General features: G+C 53.2%; 3 protein-coding genes across 3 annotated transcripts in view; all 3 read left to right on the forward strand.

The window, feature by feature from the left end:
• Window positions 1-326: 326 nt before the first annotated feature.
• On the forward strand, window positions 327-3,046 carry LOC309672496 (dimethylaniline monooxygenase [N-oxide-forming] 2-like; the record flags this gene model as incomplete). Its single annotated transcript, XM_082484023.1, has 5 exons — window positions 327-353; window positions 1,791-1,961; window positions 2,165-2,353; window positions 2,438-2,548; window positions 3,026-3,046. Exons 2-5 carry the CDS (start codon window positions 1,836-1,838, stop codon window positions 3,044-3,046), a joined length of 447 nt encoding a protein of 148 aa, XP_082340149.1. The 5' UTR covers window positions 327-353; window positions 1,791-1,835.
• Window positions 3,047-3,278: 232 nt separating this feature from the next.
• On the forward strand, window positions 3,279-15,266 carry LOC309672497 (dimethylaniline monooxygenase [N-oxide-forming] 4-like). Its single transcript, XM_082484024.1, has 14 exons — window positions 3,279-3,469; window positions 3,806-4,005; window positions 4,532-4,887; window positions 5,897-5,969; window positions 7,143-7,481; window positions 8,601-8,749; window positions 9,934-10,103; window positions 10,408-10,596; window positions 10,967-11,129; window positions 11,533-11,678; window positions 12,021-12,220; window positions 12,398-12,750; window positions 13,058-13,127; window positions 14,425-15,266. The coding sequence occupies exons 1-14, from the start codon at window positions 3,416-3,418 to the stop codon at window positions 14,810-14,812; spliced, it is 2,850 nt and encodes a 949-aa protein (XP_082340150.1). The 5' UTR covers window positions 3,279-3,415; the 3' UTR covers window positions 14,813-15,266.
• Window positions 15,267-15,873: 607 nt separating this feature from the next.
• PRRC2C (proline rich coiled-coil 2C) overlaps window positions 15,874-18,620 on the forward strand; it is a 73,928-nt gene continuing 71,181 nt past the window's right edge. Inside the window, exon 1 of the mRNA XM_082484689.1 lies at window positions 15,874-15,978. The gene's annotated coding sequence lies outside the window, so the exon portion shown is untranslated. The remainder of the gene's footprint in view (window positions 15,979-18,620) is intronic.

Below are 18,620 nucleotides of genomic sequence, written 5' to 3' on the forward strand. Positions count from 1 at the left end.
GAGCTGAAGCCGCCCCTGCACACAGGAGTCCTCCTTGCAGGGCTGCAGCACGCAGCTGGACCACTCTGGTCTCTCCCACCCCGCTCCATCTCCTTTAGGGATCATCACCTGGACCCTCCAGCTCACTCCGCACGGCAGCAGGTGAGTCCAGCCACTCCTCCCACTGCAAACTTGGGTTGTGCAACCACCGTGGGAGTGGGGTGGCTGTGCTGGGGTGGGGGTGGGAGGTCCGCCCTCCCTGTCCGCCCTCCCCTGCCTCTGCCAAAGCTCTGAGTCTCGCCTATAAATCAGGAGCAGGAGGGACTCTCCCCATAGCGGCGGTGAGACGGAGCACAGGCGGCCAAGGCTGGGAGGTAAGTGTCCCCGGGGGCCTGCAAAGCCTTTCCATCCCTCCTTGCCCCACGCAAGCACCCCATGGCTTGAGCCTTCTGAGGTTAGCTGCTATGAATACTTGCAGGGACAGGATGGAAACTGCAGCAGAAACGGGCGTGGGGTAGCAGAGACAGTGTTTCCTGGATGTTATTTCTAGCTTCTCTGCAAAAGGGTAGGGAATTAAATAGCATACGTAGCTGGGAGATGTTTGTGATATAAGTTAACTCCCACCATGCAGAAAAAAAAACAAAACACCCAAACCAGTGAAACAATGAGCAGCTCATGCTAGCTCTTTCTTCATTTAAAAAGGAAAAAGTCCAGGTTTCATTCCGACCTTGGAAAGCAGAGTATTCATTAGGTGCTGCCTTCCTACTGAAAGTTGAAATTGTTGATGGGGAATTTGGTGTTTTATAGAAAAAAAAAAAAAATGGTGCCTGACACCATTTTTCTACTGAAGACTTCTCCCCCCCCCCGGTGAATAATACATCATCCCCTGTGTCTGGTGGAAGCTGAAAGTGCTTCTTGGGGTAGAGGAGCCGGTGTTACCCAGCCATAGTGCAGTCCCAGTACGGCGGGTTAATAACTCAGCTGAGCGCTGGCGCTGGGGTGAAACCAGGGGCTGCAACAGCCCCCCGGGGCACCTGTGTGGCGGCCCCTGCTCCAGCAACGTCCAGCCCGAGCCGTGGCATGTGGCCATCATCCCTTCTTTCATTGCCCAGCACTATCTAGAAGGGTTTGGGTCCTCATAGGGCTGGACATCGACCTGGGGGCTGCTTTTTGAGCCTTGGGGTTGAGCCGTTTGCAGCCCTGCAAGTCTGTCTGTTCAGCCCAGACCTCCCAGCGGGGCGGCTTTGGAAGACAGACACAAAAGCATTCCGAAAGCCAAGGTGTGCTACACCTGCAGCCCCTCCATCGGCCTCGGTGGCCATGTCAAAGTCAGCAGTGTCTTCCTCAGGGATGGGGGACAGGACCAAGTCAGCAAGGCAGAGACTGAATAGTCCCAGTGCATGTCTTGTTTTCTTTTCAGAGAAAGGCAGGGGCAGATCTCCAAAGATAAAATACAAATATTTGCAAGACTGATAAGGAGGGATAGTTTAAACGTAACTTGTAAATAAAAACTGGCAGTGATGTGTGGCTTAACTACATATTTTCAAAGCAAGTTTCCAGGGCAACTGCAGGGTTTTGAAAGCAGCCCGGCAAGCACACTGTAGAAGTGGATGGATTTAATTTAAAAAAAAAAAAAAAAATAGAGAAAATTACTATTTAAAGTCATTCAATCTAACTTACAAATTAAGAGCATAGAATGCTGCTAAAGGGAATGCAAGGTTTGGGGGTGGCATACAGAGAAATCCCCTATAGAGGGTATGCTGGCAACTATTCCCTGAGAGGGTGGTGACCGTCTGTGGGGTTTCTCCCAGGTTAAGTCCCATTCGCAGCCCGGGTCCTCGGTCGAGACGGCAGGGATGAGAGTGGCAGTGGTGGGTGCGGGCGTCAGCGGGCTGACAGCCACCAAGTGCTGCCTGGATGAAGGGCTGAAGCCCACCTGCTTCGAACAGAGCCAGGACATCGGGGGGGTCTGGCGCTACACGGTGAGCTGGCAGCACCCATTCCGCTTTCCCATGGGAGCTGCGGGAGCGGGTCAAGCTGGGCTCCAGCGGGTGGGGAAGGGGCAGGAGAGCTTGCTGGGTGCTGACCTCTCCCAGCTGCGTTCCCCACGACCAGGGGAAGGGGACAGGGGGGACTGTCCCCACCCCGTGGCACAGGGCTGATTCCCCCTGGGATGCCATGCCAGGAGCACGTCGAGGCTGGCCGGCCAAGCCTCTACCCATCGGTCATCAGCAACACCTCAAAGGAGATGTCGGCATTCTCCGACTTCCCCTACCCTGAGGATTTCCCGGTGTTCCTGCCCAACGCCCGGCTCCTGGACTACCTCCGGCGCTATGCTGAGCACTTCGGCCTCCGGGAGCACATCAAGTTTGGGGTGAGTGATGGGTGCCCCGGTGCTGCCCCGCTACCTGTGCATGCTGGGCACCGGTAGTGACTCCGCTTGGCTTCCACATTTCAGACCACTGTTGTCAGCATCCGGAAACGTCCCGACTTTGCCACCACGGGCCAGTGGGACGTGGTTACAGAGGTGGACGGGAAGCAGACATCGCATGTCTTTGATGCCGTTATGGTTTGCAGCGGCAATTTCTCTGAGCCATCCCTCCCTCTGCACTGTTTTCCTGGTACGGTACATGGCTGCCTGCGGTTATCTACTTCCAGAGGCTGAGGAGAGAAGAATTAGTGGTTCCTCAGGGAAAATGCTTCATTCCTTTTCTTGCTTCTGCTTTTCAAACCTCCTGGCATGAACAGCAATATGTCCTCGTGCTTCAGCAGCCTTGTTTTTGCAGGCACTGGTCACCTCAGAGCAAACTTCCAAGGTAGTACGGTTTAGCCTCAGAGAAACTGTCCACACGGTATGTGAGATGGGACAAGGTTCTCTCAGTGAAGGTCTATCATCTTTGACAGCACTGTATTCATCAATGCTGTGATAAATCTCCCCAGTTGTCAGCTTAGAGAGGATTGCCTCGTCATCAGCATTACCAAGTGCTTCTGAAGCCGCTTGTAGGACAGGAGATTTGCAGGCTTTTCTGAACCTCTGTGTTCCCAGCTTGTAGAGGCTGAATCCTGAGACTGCACCAGCACAGCTCTTGCACGTAACTGTCTTCCGGGTCCCACCCAGCACATGCATCCCTGCTCACTGCCGTGCAAGCATGTGTGAGGCCCCATTTTGGAGAGGAAACACCAAGTTTGCGTGCGTGGGATGGAGGGCTGGACCTCCCCAATTCCCCGGTGGCCACTGATTGCGCTTCCTTGATCTTGCTATCTGGATTGTTTCTATGCCAGTTCTCCCAACAAGAATGACAAATGCTCAAGTAATTAAAAGTTGTGTTTTTTTTCTTTTCCTCAAGGCATCGAGAGGTTTCAAGGCCAGTACTTTCACAGCCGGCAGTACAAGCATCCCGATGTGTTTCAGGAGAAGCGCGTCCTTGTGGTTGGCATGGGCAATTCGGGAGTGGACATTGCGGTGGAGGCCAGCCGTGTAGCCACAAAGGTACCTCCTCTCAGCCACCCCAGGGGTGCAAGGAGGGTGATGCTGGGGGCAATAGCTCAGTTTGCCATCACGATAGCAAGAGCGAGCTGGGGTCACTCTGTGGGGTGTACAAACAATATTTCTGAACCTCTATTTCTTGGTCAAAAACCTACCCTGAAAGAAAGCTAGTTGTTCTCTTCTGTTTCACCTCTGTCTCCAGCTGCCAGGAGGTCTTAAAGATGCTGCTGCTGCTTTTTCATTGCGTAGCTGTCTGCCCTGTGTGCCTCCTGGGGTTACTTTATAAAGGCAAAGCATCAGATTCGTCACCTGAATCATTGATTCTCTGCTCTCTCCTAGGTGACTGTTTGCACCAGCCGAGGTGCCTGGGTGCTCAGCCGTGTGTTTGACCATGGTTATCCATGGGACATGGTTTTCAACACTCGCCTTATGAGCTTGATCAGAAACAGCCTCCCTGGACCCCTTTCACGGGGGTTAATTAACTACAGGGTGAACCAGTGGTTCAAGCATGAAAACTATGGCCTTCAACAAGAGAAGAGGTACTTCTTGATGGCTCCCATCTCATGTGGTGTCACAGGGCTTGGGCTGTGGGCAGGAGGGAGGTCTCCAGCAACCAATATCAATCAATTGCAGCAAACAGCACCCAGACTGGGGTGATCTCCAGCGGGGAGTTTGTAGCCCAGTGGGAGACGATAACCTATAGCCCCCTGAAGCGGTGTGAGATGGAGCATGCTGGAAAAGTCCAGGAAGGACAGGAGGAGTTTTCCTCATGAGGCTCACTGGAAAAAGAGGAGGAAGTAGGCTTAAAGCATGGATCAGCTCTGAAAAGAGATGGTTTAAAGAGTAATTGAGTGAATGGAGGAAGAAGGCAGGAGATGCCTACGAGTCACTCAAGCTGTGGGACAGGGTGATATGTCAGTGTTTGGAGAGGGGGGAGGTAGGGCCGTTTGGAGCAAATGCCACTGGAAGGTCGTGGGGCTGGAGATCCTGGGGGGAGGAAGAGCAAGGGCACCAGCAGGGCTTGTTCATGGTCTCCAATGCTCAGGGCCCCTTGGCTTTCCACAGCTGCCTGGTGCGTGAGCCCGTGCTGAACGATGACCTTCCAAGCTACATCCTGACAGGGAGGATCACCATAAAGCCGGGCATAAAGGAGTTCAAGGAAAACTCAGTTGTCTTCCACAATTGCCCTGAGGAGGAGCCCATCGATATTGTTGTCTTCTGCACAGGCTACAACGTTTCCTTCCCGTTCCTAGAAGAAGCAATCGTCAAAGTGGAAAACAAGCATGCATCCCTCTACAAATACGTGTTCCCAACCCACCTGCAGAGGCCCACCCTGGCCATCCTTGGGCTGATTAAGGCATTAGGAGCCATCATGCCCGTGACAGAGATGCAAGCACGCTGGGTGACCCGTGTCTTCAAAGGTAGGAGAGCAAACATGAGCTCTCCCATGTATAAAAACGCAGTTCAAACTGGACATGTCTTGTCCATGCACCAAGACAGATTTCAGTCCCTGGGGACCCCAAAGCTCACTTCAAAGTAGATGTGGGAGCATTTCTAAGGCCCAGACTTCCCAGTTATTTCACTTCAGCTGAGCTACACCAACGTGAGTGCGCAATTGGTCCAAGTTATGTGCAAGTTCATGACACCTACCTTAAATCACCTTTTTTTTTTTTGCCCATAAGCTGATGTTTTTAAGCTAATGCTTTGTACCCCATCTGCTGCAAGCTGAGACTTACTGTGACTCAGCTGATGTCTAAACTAGTTCGTTCAAGACAGTATTTTCCAAAATATTTTAGAAGTCAGAGCACAGAGATGGATATGTGAACCTGGATGCACAGATAAAAGTTGTCTTTAAGATACTGTGGTGGATCAATCCAGGCAGAATTCACTCCTCTTTAAGGGACAGGGTGGCTTGTCTACCATGACTACCAGAGGAGAAGAGTCCCATTGTCCCACAAGAGAAATTACTTGTAATTATTGGGGTGAGCAAAGAAACCTACTTGGTTGGTTTGTTGGGGTTTTTTTTGTTTTTGTTTTGTTGGGTGGGGTTTTTTTTTAAATAAAAATAGTAATAATAACCTCCTACTGGGCCGACGTGGAGGGCTTCATCAAGGTTCCTCCACAGAGCTGGGTGAACTCTGGGGCTTCTCTTTGGGATGATCCTTTCTGGGGCTTGCACAGCCCATCTCATCCCGCATCATCTGCCTGTACACTGACAGCACAAATCTGTAAGAGCAGGAAAAAGTGCAGGTGAATTCATACCACAGCGGAGGTCTGGTCTCCGTCAGAATTGCCTCTGCCAAGCTAAATCCAAGCAATGAGGTTTTCCTGCCCTCTCAGGGAAGGGCTTCCCATGTTTTGCATCACTGAATGAGTTCACAATTGCCCCCAGGAGTTAAACTCTGCAGGACACTCTCCTCTCTCTTCTAGGCTTGTGTCGGTTGCCCCCTCAGCCTGTCATGGAGAAGGAAGTAAATGAGGAGAAGAAAAACCAAGTGCGATGGTAAGCCATTCCCCAGGGCCTCAAAGGTTTTTTTTGGTGGATTGAAAATCTCCTGGAGTTCTGGGAGCAGCAACACGCAGGCTCACACTCTGCAGCTGCTCCCTGCATGTATAGCGGGGGGTGGGGGAGGGGGGACGCCCAGATCCAGCCACCCCTTTATTCACTTGCACTGAGCCAACATAACCTTTGATTTGATGCTGATATTTTGCCTCTTGATGACAGGAAGAAATTAATTCAGGGTAGGTGAGACTAAAGCTTGTTTGGGAGTTGGGGAAGTGTGCCGGGGTCCCCAGGGAATGAGAGATAAAATGCTAATGAATGCAAAGTTATTCAGCATGGGGAAAAAAGAAGCCAACCCAAGGTGTACGTACAAATCATCTCACCTCTCAGCACAGGGATTTGAATCACTGTGAATAGGTGTCTCAGTACATTGGCACATAGTTCAGGGTCAGGCAAAAGGTCAAAGCAGAGGCTAAGAATTATTAGGAAATGAATGAGATAAAAGAAGGAAACTAGGCGATGTATTAATCCATGGTTCATCTAGATCCCTATAGTACAAACAATATAGAAGAGTGAAGTACAGAGCTGCTCAAAAAAACTTGCTGTACAATACAAGGCTAAACACCCATGGCTCTTTTCAGCCCACTGAAGGTGGGACACGAAGCTGTGAATTCTGCAAAGAAGGTGAGCTGGAAGCAATTTTCCAATTCACCACGCATTTTTGCAATACTTGGTGGAAATTAATGTGAGGGAAACTAAAGGGTGCTGCCTTTCTCACACTGCACGTAAATTTTCTGCAGAGAGCAAAGAGAAAACTAGTGTTCAGAAAAAAAGCCAACTGGTTTGACAAAGCCTTTTAGAAAAGGACCACTAAGGTGAAGGGGGAGGGGGGACATGCAACTTGTGGGTGATGAAGTGAAAGGCCAACTCATGCACATGAGAAAGGTGTGTACCAGAACCAGCAGCACTTTACAGGTGCTGTGTCACAGGCAGGATTTGGGCCCAGACAGACCCAGGTTCCCACTGCACATACACCCAGTCCTCTCCTAAGAGGAACCCAGTTGCATTTGGACTCAGTAACAACGCAGATGCAGAGCATCTGACCTCCAGTTCGTCTCAGTCCTGCTGACACCAGTCCTTCTCCCACCTGTTTTTCTTCTCCAATTCATTAAGGTTTGGTCTGTCCTTTGACGAAGTCCTCAAAACCGATTGCCTGGTCTACATGGACAAGCTTGCCTCCTTCATCGGCGCTAAGCCCAGTGTGCTGGGGCTGCTCTGCAGGGACCCCCGGCTGGCCCTCACCATTTTCTTTGGCCCCTGCACCCCCTACCAGTACCGGCTGGGGGGTCCTGGGCACTGGGAGGGGGCACGCCAGGCCATCCTCACCCAGTGGGACCGGACCCTGAAGCCCACCAGAACACGAGTCACGGCCGGCTCCTCCAGCCCCTGCCCTTCCCTCCTGACTGTGCTGGGGTTCCTCCTGCTCCTGGCTGCCGTGGTTTTTGGTTTCCAGTAGATTTTAAAGCCTGTTTAGTTTTTTTCTTGTCCTTGGGGATGTTATCTCAGGTCAGACAGTACCACAGGGTGCCACAGGATAGGGGGATAGAGATTTCAGCAGATTGCAACAAATTTAAAATTTTAACCAGCAGTGCAAACTTCTCTCAGCCCCAGCTCGCCCCTGAGCACAGCTTTGATTAGCTGGGGATGGCAGCCTCCCCCCAGCATTCATCGCCCCTCTGCTGCTCTCCTACCTACTGCCCTGAGCAGAGCATGGTTGCGTGACATGGCTGTACCCAGACCACGCTGGCCAGGAGGCAGCAGGGACTAGACCAGCAAAAAAAGGGCTTTGGGTGCAGCAGCCAGAAAGGAGCATGAGGCCCCAGTCTGGCCCCAAATCATATGGGAACGGGGGTCTTTAGTCCAGCAAGGGGTTATCTGGGCTGGGCACATAGGTCAGGCTGTCCCTTCTTCTGACCTTAAACCCTATGACCCAAAAATCCCAGTTTTGGTCAACTCAGTGCATCTGTCCCAGGAAGGGACGCTGCCTGCCGTGATTTGTCACCACTGAGACCAGGGCTGGTACCCCATGGGGCTGAGTGCTCCTGGCTCTGCTTCCCTGCACTCCCCACCACCTGGACTTTGCGTTGTGTATGGAGAGATTTTTCAGTTAATAAAATTTCCTTGGCCATGGTGGGACCGCGCTGCAGGCTGCTGCCTCGTCGTCTCCTTGTGTGCATGGGAAGAGCTGAGGGGGTCCCTGCCGGGCTGGGGCTGTGCCAGCAGGCACCGTGGGCATCCCACAGGCTCTGAGGGCTTTCACTGACCACCAAAAACTAGGCTGCCCCATGCACCATGTCCCCTGCTCCATGCTGTCTGCTGGCACACGGACAAAGGGAGCATGTTTTGCTGATTTCCCAGGCATGCCAAGTGAACGCCTGCCCAGTGTAGGCAGCACACGGGGGGGACGGATCAGGACAACCTCAAGCTGCTGCCAGGGTTGGGGCGGCGGCGAGCTGCAGCGTGGGAGTCCTTACAAGCGCAGCCCCCTTGGGATTTCGGTCCGGATTTCCACCCGACACCGCCGCAGGGACGTTCAGAGCTTTCTGCCAGAACTTTCTGTGCACAGTAGAGTCAGGGAAGCACGGGTGTAAAGGTCAGTGGTACAAGAGCTGTGGTGAGCCGCCCGGACTTCAGCCTTCCCTTTAAATCTGCGGCTAGAGAAACTGGAAGCAAAGTTCGGCCGCAGCCTGAGCAGCGAAGGCACAGCACCACCCGGCAAGGTTTGCTCCTCTCTTCTCTCCGGCTGGGCTTTTCAGGCTTTAAAAGAGTGCAGCCAACTCTCTGGGGTTTTGGCGTTTGCCACCAGCTTCTCGCTGCTGGCAGGGGGGGAGGGGGTGTCGCAGAGACCCTCTGGAGCAAAGCCGTCTGTAGGCAGCGCTGGAAAAGAGGGGTGACTTTAGCACCCCAGGCACGTCGCTACCCTTTCCTAAAGCCAAGGGAGGCTCCGGAAATAGGGGGGGGGGGGAGGTAGGGGGGGTGTAGGCGAGTGTTGGTATGTCCTGTCCTGTTCCTGCAGATCAAGGAGCGGCTTGGGCTGAGCTTTTGGACGCAGAGGGGTTTTTTTTTTGCACCTCCTTCATTTTTCCCTGGCTTTCTGCAGTTTCCTCCAGTTCCTGTTTATGTTAAGATACTTTTTGACACAAAACGGGTAGGAAAAAAGTTCTAAATGACTCTTCAGATTTTGCAGTAGGCGTTTGTTATCTAATCAAAGTTCACGTGGGTTCATTTTTTTCCTAGTTTCTTTGCTTTCCAGTCAAGCTCGATGCAGCTCAGTTTACACACCCCAAGCCTTGAGTTCCTCCCATTTATACCCTGCGTTTCCTGGGTTTCTTACCTTTTGTATATTCTGTAATCCCAGCCGCACTTTCACGGTGCTGTCTAACTTCTGAATTGCTGTGCCGTGCTCCTGCTCAGTCAGGCATCACTTTTTAAAAAAAAACAAAAAACCCAACCTTTTTGTTTTTGAGAGAATGCCCTTTAATGGGAAATTAAAAAGGAAAACGTGAAAAGGAGCCAGCTTAGCTGAAACTGTTTCTTGAAAAGGTTTCAGGAGGATCACTTTGTGCAGGCAGAAACAGATAGCTGCGAGCCCCTTCCCCTTGCCTGCATGCCCTGGTTTGGGCCAGGAAAAGGAATAAATAGAAACAGCAGCACAGCGAGATTTAAAAGTGCCTTCTTTTCCCCTGCCTGCAAGAGAAGAAGCACTCGGTGTGGACTTAACACAGCAGGAAGGGTAATGGGCAGTGTCCATCTGTAACACTCGAGTCAGGAGCTGGTGATGGCTTTCTCCAAGGACCGTTTTCCTCCGTGGATACCCACAACCAGAGAAGACCCAGGGTGTTTTGCTGAGGTTGGGAAGAAGGGACTGGTGTTTCTGCTAATCCCTGGGCTATGTTATTTCCAGTTGCTTGCACACTACCCTGTTGGCTGCTGGGGGACAGCATGGTGCGGCGCGTGGCTGTTATCGGGGCCGGAGTCGGCGGGTTGGCCTCCATCAAGTGCTGCCTGGACGAGGGGCTGGAGCCCACCTGCTTTGAGAGAAGCGAGGACATCGGGGGGCTCTGGCGCTACACAGTCAGTAGGCTCTGCCTGCGCGGGGAGGGTTGTCCCTGGGTTTTCCCCCTCCCTCAGATGCTCTTTTCCTGCAGCAAAGAGGAAAGGGTGGCCATGGCCTTAAGGACCATCTCTGCCCCAGGCACAGGGCTCCCCCTGACTCTATGGTGGAGAAGGAGATGGAGGGAGCAGAAGCCATGGTCACCAGGTGCTAGTCTTGGTTTATTCCTTGTACCCGAATACAAGGAGAAAAATTACTCAGGTACTTTGGGGGGAGAAAGTCCTTCCCCACACACCTGCAAATGGCACTGCTGGCTTCACACAGGACTCCATGGATGGCGGGAGGGTCAGCGTGTACCGCTCAGTCATCACCAACACCTCCAAGGAGATGTCCTGCTTCAGCGACTTCCCCTGCCCAGATGATTTTCCCAGTTTCCTACCGCATGGCCTCCTCCTGGAGTACTTTCGGATGTACGCCCGGCACTTCAACCTCCTGCAGCACATACACTTCAAGGTGAGCGGGGACCCCAAATGCCATGGGGAGAAGAGCCATCAGTGGCTGCAGATACCAGGGCATCGGCCAGGTGGGATGGGACACTACCAGGTGCGATCCCAGAAGGACAAGTGCCTTTTGCATCCTGAGCGCAGCATTTTTGGCTCCATGTTTTAAATTAGGCTGCGCAAACATGGGCTGCCTGGTGCATCCCCCTCCCTCGGTGCCATCACCAGGGGAAAGGTGCAGGGTGGGATTTAACAGCTTCAGAGGTGACATGCACCTCCCCAGGGACCCAACCTGCGCCCAGCAGCTTCAGCCCTTTGCAGGCAGGTCCTCTCCGACATGTGGCGCAGTCCCTGACTGCTGTTTTGTTGGGCTTTGGTGCAAGACAACAGTTCTCAGTGTGAAGAAGTGCCCCGATTTTGCCACCTCGGGCCGGTGGGAGGTGGTCACTGAGGCTGACGGCGTCCGGGAGTCACATGTCTTCGATGCCGTCATGGTTTGCACTGGCCATTACCAGGAGCCCTACTTACCATTGGCTTCTTTCCCAGGTAAGCCCTGCCTCGGCAGCGGGATGGGCTGGGGTTGCCCCCCGGGATTTCACCCAGCACCCATGGGGCCCTTGGCTGCGTTTTCCTCTGTGAGCCTGCCTGCTCCACAAAGCCCCCATGATGGAGCAGGTGGGACCCTCACCCCACGGGAATGGTGGGGGACATTCCTGGGAATGGGAAAAATACCTCGTAAAGATGCAGCCAGGCTCTTGCATGAGAATTGGCAAAGAAGGACTGAGCCAAAGAGGTGCAGGAGGGTGGCATCACCCAGGGAACCAAGACCTCCACGGGCTTCTCAGCTGCAAGTAGAGATGGGAAGTGGAGAGTCAGGGGCTGCAGAGGGTCCGGGCTGGGGCAAGAAAATGTATCTGGCAGCAGGAGATGCTCCCTGCTCTCTGCCTAGGTATCGACACTCGCTTCAAAGGCCAGTACCTCCACAGCCGGGAATACAAAGACGTGGAGGCTTTCCGGGGAAAGCGGGTCCTCGTGGTCGGCATTGGCAACACTGGTGGCGACCTCGCCGTGGAGCTGAGCCATGTGGCTGCAAAGGTACAGCTCCGCGGCTGTGCCAAGCCCAGCCAGGGACCATGAGAGCCGGTGGCTCGGGGTACGCGCAGGAAGCTTTGCCCACTGGGTTTCTCAATAAATAGCACTTCAAATTGAAGAAGCTCTGCAATTCCTAGAGAGTTTGGGTGACCTGAGGAGTGGCTGTTCAGCAGCTGTGGGAACTTTGCACAAGTCACCATGAGCTACTTGGTTCATCTGGCTGCCATCTCCTTTCCTCGGGATAACCCTCTTGGCTCCCAAGTGCAGGAGATAGGATTTGCCATTCAGGGCAAAACCGGCAATGAGATGTCTGGGCAGGAGGCTGAGACCTGCCTTCTCCTCCAGGTGTTCCTCAGTGCCAGGACCAGCACGTGGGTGTTCAGCCGAGTCTCGGACCACGGCTTCCCCTTCGACATGGTCAGCACCACCCGCTTCAACCACTTTCTCGACTGGCTTCTCCCATCAGCCCTCACAAGGAGGATCAGGTTTCGGAAGTTCAATTCATGGTTTAATCACGCAAACTATGGCTTGGCTTCCACAAAAAGGTTTTTTTTTCTGACTATTTTGTTGGTTTATCAGGGGGTTTTAACGCCATAAAATGCTTGATTTTTAATTTCAGGGGATACTTGTGGCATAGCAAACCATTGGAGGGGAACTGGGGCCACAAAAGACATTTCGGGTCCCTCCCAGATGCTAACATACTCTCCTCTTTTCAACCCAAGCTCCAAATTTAAGGTAATTATCAATGAAGAGCTGCCATTTTGCCTCCTCTCTGGGACAGTTGTGTTGAAGCCAAATGTGAAGGAGTTCACCGAAAACTCTGCTGTTTTTGAAGATGGGACAATCGAAGAAAACATCGATGTGGTGCTCTTTGCCACGGGCTACATCTTCTCATTTTCCTTCCTTGAAGAGTCAGTTCGCAGCCTCTTTGATGATAACCGTTCCCTCTACAAATGCATCTTCCCTCCCCAGCTAGAAAAGCCAACGCTGGCCATCATTGGCTTAGTCCAACTGACCGGCTCTGTGATGGTGGGAACAGAAATGCAGGCTCGCTGGGTGGCAGGGATCTTTGCAGGTGGGAGACGGGGTGCAGAGATGGGGAGATCTGCTGGGGTGGGAGGTTTGGGGCAGCCTGACTTGCTGTCCACAGAACCCAGGGCGTATTTCGGCTCCTGCCACAATGCCCACAGGGACCATGGGCATCAGTAGCACTGTAGCATCTGCTCCCTAACTGCATCCCCATATCCCTGCTGCCCCATGCACACTGCTATAACCATCAAACATGAAGTCTCTCGGTAAAGAGGCTGGGAGCATGGGAAGGGGGGGGAACTTTTCAGCTTAAGGTGCTGTTGGAGGTCTTCTGGTTTCCTTGTTCTTCTCAGGCTGGAACAAGCTCCCTCCCACCAGCAGGATGATGGCTGATGTTTTGAAAAAGAAGCCACCAGTCAAAAGGTGTGTGATGGGCACTGTGTGCCAGGATAACCCCAAGGAAAGTGGGCGCCCTGTGGTGGTCATGGGAGGGACCCTCCTAGGACACTCAACTCTCATTTACTTCCTCACCACCCATAGCAAGGTGGGGAAATATTGTTGTGGCTCCTTTATGGGTGACAGACCAAGACACCAAGGGCACAGTGCTCTGGAGTAGCTTATGGAAAGACCTAGGACCTGCAGGTTACTTCCGCCAGGCCTCCAAGCCATGTCCTTATTCCAAACATGTCAAGATGGAGGTTTGGTTTCCTCCAGACTAAGGGTGCCATCTCGTGGCTTCTCCCTCCCAAATCCAGGAAGCAGGGAGCGCTGGGATGAGGGCCAAGCTCCATCCAGAAGCGCCACTGGAGCCAGGCAATTCTTGTGGGGGACATTTTATGACAGGTCAAGTTGTGTATTAGAAAAGGTTGGAACTCGTCTGTTGCATACATGGGAGCTAACATCCTGCCTTGGTGGCACTGGGATTTTACAGGAAATCGAGACATGTCCTCAAGGCTGTGGGATGGGTGATGGTGGATGTTCTGCCTTGCAGCAGCTTTCTGGAGCAAGGAGGGGACCTCGGGCCAGGCAAGGTGCAGGCTGGGTTAGGTCTGTTAGCAAGGCAGAGCTGGCTCATAGGACATTGATGAAAATATGGGACAAACCAGAGACGTGGGGATTGTTACCAGGAGCCCCAGCAATTACAGGCATGATGTTGTTACACAGAAATATAGGAGTCTGAGGTGAAATGGAGCTCAACTTGAGGCTGTCCCAAATTTGCAGAAGCAGATTCAGCTCATGTGCCTCATGTGAGGGAAATGAGGCCTTAAGCAGAAAAATCCTGGAGGTTCCTCCCAGCATGGGAAGCTTTCTGCATCTCCCAGTTTTTCCCAGTCCCCTTGGCGGTCTGATCTGTGACTGTCTACCCCTCTACCTCTCAAAATTGGCCAAATCCACACCTGTGAACCTCGGGGAAGGACATTAGCGTAGGTATTTGTGGCATTACAATGATGGCAGTATTATGCCAGAATTGTTTTTGAGGCCACAACTAGGTTGCAGAGACAAAACAAGTTTCTGCCTATTCCCTGCCCCAGATAACTGCTGAGCACCAACCCCACAGAGGCTCTTTCGGTGCCTTTAGGTTTATTTGGGGCTGAGGGAGCTCGGCCCCAGAGATCAGGGCTCAGCCGAAGTCTGAGCTCAGAACTTTTGCTTTCCGTGGAGCTGGGAACCCAGATGGGATGATGCTATTTGATTTTGTCTCTTTCATGTTCCATTGAAGGAATCCATCTGAGAGGGAGAACTTGAAGATGAGTTTTATCAGCTACACCGATGAAATTGCTTCGTGTGCTGGTGTAAAGCCCAATGTGCTGAGGCTGCTCCTGACGGATCCCCGGCTCGCCCTGGCCATCTTCTTTGGCCCCTGCACGCCCTACCAGTACCGGCTGGTAGGACGGGGGAAGTGGAGTGGGGCCAGAGATGCCATCCTGACTCAGTGGGAGCGGACACTGAAGCCGTTGAGAACTCGGGTGGTGGAAGACTCCTCCGGCAGCTCCTCCGGCTGGCACTGGATGGGCCTCCTGGCCCTGCCAGTGGCTCTCACAGCCAGTTTCCTCCTTTCTAAATACCCCCAGCCAGGCTGGAGTCTCCGGGCAGGTCCCCAGCTGTAGAAGAAACCTGGTGTGACCTGGTCCTAGGCGAGCTGGGGACGGTGCCGGCTGCTGTCAGCAGGCCTGGAGCTGGCCCAGCGTCAGCAGGTGCCCAGAGCCCGGCGCTGTCTGGTGTCCAGCCTCTTCCTGACCATGTTTCACACTGACCAAGGGCCATACGGTGCGTTTACCCCAAACCAGCCACAATCTGTGCCCATGTCGCACCAGCACCAGGTTGGATCTCCAGAGGGCTTTTGGGAAGAGCCATTTTGGGATGGGCTGGTGTGCGCGGGGCTAGCTTTTCCTCCCCTCCCCAAGCTTGCCCAGAGCTTGCTCCAGAAAATTTCAGCAAGGCCCACACCACCTTCAAGATTGTCTGAAACACTACCCATAGAGATCTTTGTGTTTGTCTGGTAAATTTTGGGACACGAGTTAGGGAACCACAAATAAACCTCATGGATTTTGTTTTCTCTGATGGTTTTATTAACGGTTTATTATCGGGGGAGAGGTAGGGGGGAGGGCTGGGTGTAGTCAAGCACACCGGTACCCCGAGTCATGGCAGAGGGGAGAGCCCCATCCTAAAAAATAATACATGCAGCCACAAACCCAGGTGGGCGAGTGTCCCCGCCGTTACCCGAGCAGCCTCAGGCTTGCAGGGAACCCTGGCGCCCACGGGCAGAAGGCAGGGCCTCCCCACGCACCCGCGGGCGCCTTCATCTGGGGCTTTTGCTCGCAAACTCAGTGGACGGGCGCTGCGCACTTGCTCTCGGGCTGCAGCCGCTTCCCTCCGGCAGACCGTGTTCCCCCCCACCCGCCCGCAGGGCGCCGCCGGTCCCCACGCGTGGGGACGGGGACAGTGATGGGGACGGGGAGGGGGAGGGGACAGCCCCGCCCGCCCCTCCCCGCGCCGCCAGGGGGCGCGCCAGTCGCCTCTCTCCCGCCCGACTGCGGCACGGCGTGGCCACGTGAGCGGCGGCGCGGCGGGGCGGAGCCGGCCGGGCGCGCGCGCGCGCGGCGCGGCGCGGTGAGGTCACACGTCGTTGGCGCCGGCTTGGCCGCCCGCCATCTTGGCCCCTGTGTGGAAGCGGCTGAGGCGCGGCGTCGCGGCGCCGGGAGCGGCAGCGGCCTCGCCGAGTCCGGGAGTCCCCGGAGAGGCCGGAGCGGCGGCTCGCCGCGCTGTGCGCCAGGTAAGCGGTGGCGCCGCTTTCGCCTTTCCGCAGCGCCCCGCGGGCCTGCGGCGCGACCGGCGCCGGGAGGAGCGGGTGAGCGGCCTGCACCGCATGGCCCCGGGCGGGGGCGGCTTCCGCTCGGCCTGGCGGCGGCGGGCCCGCGGCCGGCGGGGAAGAGGGTGCCCCCGGGGGCCGGCACCCCGCTGCACGCTGAGGCCGGGCGGAGGGAGGCGGCGCGGCGCTGGGCCTGCGGAGGACGGGCGGGCAGGCCGGGCTGCCCCGCGCCGCTGGGCCGCACCGCATCGCCGCCTGGGGCCGGCCGCGCCCCGCGCCGGGCCCAGCGCCGGGCCTCGCCCGGGGGCGGCGGGAGGGTGCTGCCGTGGTGGGGGCGACTGAGGACTGCTCTTGCGGGTGTGCTGCTTTTTTCTCCCGCCCTTTCTCCTATCCCCTCGCCCTCCTTTCTTTTTTAACGGCTCCAGGTCCCTTCTCTCTCTCTCGGGAGATTACTTGAGAAACGTGCCGTCCCCTTCGTGCGTTTGCGCTCACTTTGTGGCTGTGATTCTTCCTCTAGAAACGCGGGGGGAGGGGAGCCTTTTCTTACGGGATGCTGGAGGCACATGCAGGGCACGGCGCTTTGGTTTTCTAACTCTGAAATATTCATCCACAGTTCTGGAGATGTACAGTAAAATGCTGTTTCGGGGTTATTTGCTGTAGGACTGAGTGAAGCACCATTCAGGAAGGTATTGTTTCTGCTCTTAGCGGCAAGATTTGTAGGGGTGGAGTGAGTAGAGTCAGGCATGTTCTTATTGATAGCACTTAAAAGATTGTGTGAGCATGGTTAGATGACACGGCTAAAATTCAGGCAGCCAGTCTGCAGTGGGCATAATGCAGTAGGCAGGATGGTTGAGCCATCACCTAGGGATGCAGGGATTGAAAATTTTGGGGCTAAGGATGGACTAGATAGTTTCCAGTTCAGGCCCTCTTTATGGGGAAGGGAAGTGTGCATGAGAGCGTGGTGCTGGGCGTCGAATTGAATTTTTCTATTTCTTTCCTTTTTGTGTCCCACACATGTATTTTGTAAGCTTGTTCCTTTGTGAAAGGTCTTGAACTCTGTATCATTGAGGAAGGACTGTTTTTCCTTGTTGCTGTTTGATTACTGGGGTCAGATAGGTGTGTTAGTAGAAATTAGCATTATTTCCAGCAGAAGGAACAGGACTCTAATTTTTAATAGCTTTGTTTCCTCTGCAGTGAGGTATTAGGCCTAGCCATTGTCTAGTCTTAAGAGCTCTGCTCAGACAAGAAACTCCTTTTGAAGGGGGGAGGAAACAGGACATGATCTCATTTGTCCATCAGTGAGAAACAAAAGGATTACCGTTTAATACTGACTCCTAGAAGCTGAATGGCTGTCAATTTTCTTTGAGTTACATAATCTAGAGAATTTTTCTTCAAAGTGAATTTTGGGGTGTTTTAGTGCAACTCTGCTGCAGTCTCCTTGGAACTAAGGAATCTAAAAGTTTTGGGAATTTTTTTAACTTGGTGAATATTCAATAAAAAGGCAATTTGTCTCTCAGAATATTGTGCTCGGTGAGTGAGGATTATGACCGCTTTGGTGGAGGTGTGTGCTTAAAAGGTGGCTGTTTAAACTGAAGTGAGGACTGGCATAGGCCAGTGCTTGTGTGTGGAGACTAGGCTTATAGTCTGTGAGTGTCTGTCACCTAGAACTCTGCCTCAGTGTATATGCGTTTCCTGCACAAAGTATATTGCTTTAAGTAATAGCTTGTAAAACGTGTATAAATCAACACATACTCATTTCTGTGAGTTTTGCCGATAGAAATATTCTGTCTCTTTGCAGTTTAGTAGCAATTTGTAATTTCTTTACTCTCATTTAGACTTCATAACAGAAAACCTAGCTTTTTGTAGAGCAACCTGTAAAAATAGTTACATCAGTCTACAGCTGTAACTTGTTTGCTTGAGTCTTTGTATGGTGTATGGCATTGAAGGTGGCCAGCGTGTCGTAGGTTACTGAAAGTGCAAACCCTTTATTCCAGAATATTTTCCAGGCTAACTAAAGGGAGTGATGTGGAAATGGAGAGAAGGTAGAAAATGTAGTCTAAATACCATATAAGGGTGGCGTGGATAAGAAGCTTAGATGTGGAGATAGAAAAAGGTAGCTTTTGCAGAATGATTAAACCCTTTCATAGTGTGCTCTTGCAGAGTAATAAACCCTTGTGTAGCATATTGGAGATGTGAGTGAAGAAAAAATATTCCTCATCCTTCTGTTGAAGGAAGAGTGGGCCATCTTCAGAGGCTGTATACAGTAATGGAGGGTTTGGGGGGGGAGGGGGGGAGGAGCTTCGCCCTGAAAATGCAACACCTTTCCACTAGTTGGGGATGGATGTTGGGCTTGCAATGACGGGACTGCCAGTGGTGTTTTACTGGTAGAACCAGTTGTTCATCTTCTGCAGGAAACTTTTTCTTTGCTCAGCTTCATGCCCATATTTTTGTTGGGTCTGGGTTTCACAAAACCCCATAGGAACTTCTCATAGGTGAAAGCAGGTGTAAAAATAAAAGCTGAGGTTTGTGTGAGGAGGTGGGAGGAAATAATGCTGTGTGCATGTTGCTGAAATGAAAACGGAATGGACAGAGGTCTTTAAAAAAAA

Source organism: Vanellus vanellus (assembly GCF_965231255.1).
Source record: "Vanellus vanellus genome assembly, chromosome: 5".
Lineage (NCBI taxonomy): Eukaryota > Metazoa > Chordata > Aves > Charadriiformes > Charadriidae > Vanellus > Vanellus vanellus.

Bases quoted from the DNA above. Each gene is read 5' to 3' on its own strand.
- LOC309672497 (XM_082484024.1), top strand. From the start codon at position 3,416: ATGGGCAATTCGGGAGTGGACATTGCGGTGGAGGCCAGCCGTGTAGCC. The intron at 12,221-12,397 runs GTTTTTTTTTCT...TTTCAACCCAAG, and splicing joins GGCTTGGCTTCCACAAAAAG to CTCCAAATTTAAGGTAATTA. The intron at 12,751-13,057 runs GTGGGAGACGGG...TGTTCTTCTCAG, and splicing joins GGTGGCAGGGATCTTTGCAG to GCTGGAACAAGCTCCCTCCC.